Raw genomic sequence first — 2,999 nt, 5'->3', positions numbered from 1 at the left:
AGGAAAGTTTTAAGCAGGGTCTTAAAAGTTAAACATAAGTCATAAAAAGAGTGAAACATGTTAAATAGAAAACTTACATCCTACAAATATGAATCTGATGAATTTTAAATGATCTGTATAAATTCAATCAAAGATGCGTTTGAAGGAGTAAACATTTCTGCTGTTCAAGGGATTTTCAAACTATCTTAAATATATTTTAGAAACCGACTGAATAGATTTACTAATATGGATCAGTCCCATTTTTACCAATACATTATATTTTCTTCTTTATCGGGATCGGTAATTATATTATTATAGGTGGATCTCTATGCTGAAAGAATAGAATCAATTAACTTTTTCATGACGGAATGGGTTAAAAGTAACCAGGAGAACTTCTGTGATTCTTTCCTCACTTTTTTAAAATATAAATTAGTTTATAATTTTTTGTTTTTCATATATTAATGCTAACTTTTCTGTGCTCCAGTCAACCCTGCCATGCCCGGTTATGGAGCGCCCGCCATGATGCCAAATATGCCAGGTAATCCTCCTCTGAAGCTGATATTAGGTTGTAGAAGCTCTAATGACCTGTTTAATCTTAACCTCCCTCCACATCTAATATATAACACATATTGTTGTGCATATTTAGCCATGATGCCTCAGACTCCTGCTGTCAGTGACCCCATGCAGATGGCAGCAGCTCAGCAAGCTCTAATCAACCAACAGGCCTTACTTATGGTGAGTTCCAGAGAAGTTTTATCTCAAGGAAACATTAAACTCTTCTATCCTTGCTTTTCTCCATTATTTTGGGTTTCTTTTTTAATTTGCCGCATAGGCCCAGCAGATGACGATGCAGGCGATGACGTTGTCTCAGAAGCAGACAGAGGAGCAGCAGAAGAAGGAGGAGCAGCAGAAGAAGGAGCAGCAGAGGAAGGAGCAGCAGAGGAAGAAAGAGGAAGAGGAGAGAGAAGAGAGAGATCGGCGGTCCAGGCGGAGTTCAAGACGACGCTCCAGAGAACGCCATCGTTCTCCAACTCCCTCCCCTCCACCTGAGAAGTCCAAAGCATCTGGGAGTAAAAAAGCCCAGAAGCAGCCAGAATCAGAGGTATTTCCGATCGATCCGTCTGCCTCTGTATTTATTTAAGCATTTCTCTGCCTGTGTATGGAGTGAACTTTCTTCCATTATTGTTACAAATGAAAAAAAAATCCAGAAATTAAACTTTAAAACACGTTAAAAAACAGGGGTTTAACAGAACCTTTGCTCATTTCTTGTGTTATATTTTTACATTTTTTTTTCATATTTTATTTTTTTATATATATATTTTTAACCTTTATTTTTTCAAAAAAAAAAACGTCTTTTATATCAGATTTATATTTTTTACATTTCTCCTTGTCAGACTGAACAGCACAATTTTCAAACGCGTTTTTCAATGGATCGCATTCTCTTCGCTTAAAGCCCGATCATAATGTTGCTAACGTCCAGCAGACCAATAGAAATGCTTCTTTGCTCCTCCCGCCAGAAGAAAGCCCGCCCCCCCCGAAGTGAAGAGAATTTGAATTTATTTACTTAGTAGTTTTCAATGTTTCATTTCTGGATTTTTTTCCATTAATGCATCAGTGCACCCTAACTCTCAGCTTAATTGAATTAGAGGTACTGAAACTGACATCTCAATTACAATGTAAATTGTAGTTGACAATAAAGAAATTGATTGACTGATTGATAAAGGAAAAGGGGCAAAGTGTATTTTTAAGATGGCTTGTTTTGTTCTTGCTGATATTCTATCACAGGTAAAAAACTCGATTTTCATGATCATATGTTGTCCTTTACTTTCACAGCCAGAGGAGGAAGAGGAGGAGGAGGAGCTGCCAGACCCAGAGGACCTCCAGTCTTTCAGAGATAAGAGGGAATTCTTTCAAAAGATTGGTAAACTGACTTAACTCTTTAAAACCAACACTGTGTCTGAACGTCCGCCCTAACCTCTCTTGAAAAAAAAGTGCGCCCATTGTCACTAGACGAGCAGATATATCCCAGAATGCTTTGCAAGAGTTCATGCACAGCATCATGGGATTTGTTTTGGGGCTGAGAAAGAACAAAGATGGCACAGGATGTGTGCAGGGAGGCGATCATCTGTCTGAACGGTTAGTCAACTGAATTCACTATATAGTGATGGGGGGGTCAGGGGTCAGGGCGGATGTTTGGAAACAGCCAAAGGGTATCATATTTGATAGATGGATTTTTGAGACCTCTGCATCATCATTGTGACATTTTGTTTTTGAAAAGCCTGATTTATGTGATTAGACACCTGCAGTGAACAAAAAATGTAAAAGACTATACAGAAATGCCTATTGTATCAAAAATGATGTAATTAAATTATCTAATTTAACTTATATCAAATCCATCTTTTTTTTAATTTCATTTGTCGGAAAGTTGAAAGACAACTTTAGTTTAGAGAAATTGTATATTTTATGACCCTTTTTTCCTGGCCCTGGCTTTAAAGGATTGAAGTCAGGGTTCTGTGACTGATGTTTCTGTTCTTTCCTACAGGCAGTAAACCCAAAAAGGAAAAAAGAACTCCCAAAAAACAACCATCTCCTCCAGCATCAGAGAGGGAAACTAAACAGAAACGTCGTCAACGTTCACCAGTTCCACCATCCCCACCACCACCATCCCCACCCCCACCCTCTCCACCACCCCCTCCTGTACCACCGAAGCCTGAAGGTAAGAAAATGATCATGTCCATCCATCATGGATGGATGGATGCATGGATGGAGGATGGATGGATGATGGATGGATGGATGGATGGATGGATGGATGGATGATGGATGGATGGATGATGGATGGATGCATGGATGCAGGGAGGATGGTTGCATGGAGGATGGATGGATGGATGATGGATGGATGCATGGAGGATGGATGATGGATGCATGGATGGATGGATGATGGATGGATGCATGGATGCATGGAGGATGGATGATGGATGGCTAGAGGATGGATGGATGGATGGATGGATGGATGGATGGAT

At 39.5% G+C, this 2,999-nt stretch overlaps 1 protein-coding gene across 1 annotated transcript in view; it reads left to right on the top strand.

The window, feature by feature from the left end:
* Positions 1-2,999, top strand: part of LOC107098457 (unconventional myosin-XVB-like) — a 53,041-nt gene that overhangs the window by 22,015 nt on the left and 28,027 nt on the right. The window contains 5 exon segments of the mRNA XM_015396169.1: positions 464-517; positions 626-714; positions 812-1,081; positions 1,813-1,900; positions 2,522-2,695. Of these exon segments, the coding sequence (XP_015251655.1) occupies positions 464-517; positions 626-714; positions 812-1,081; positions 1,813-1,900; positions 2,522-2,695 (675 nt within the window).

The sequence above is a fragment of the Cyprinodon variegatus genome, unplaced genomic scaffold (genome assembly GCF_000732505.1).
Source record: "Cyprinodon variegatus isolate N-32 unplaced genomic scaffold, C_variegatus-1.0 Scaffold779, whole genome shotgun sequence".
NCBI classification, from domain to species: domain Eukaryota; kingdom Metazoa; phylum Chordata; class Actinopteri; order Cyprinodontiformes; family Cyprinodontidae; genus Cyprinodon; species Cyprinodon variegatus.
This window is presented reverse-complemented; position numbering and strand designations above follow the sequence as displayed.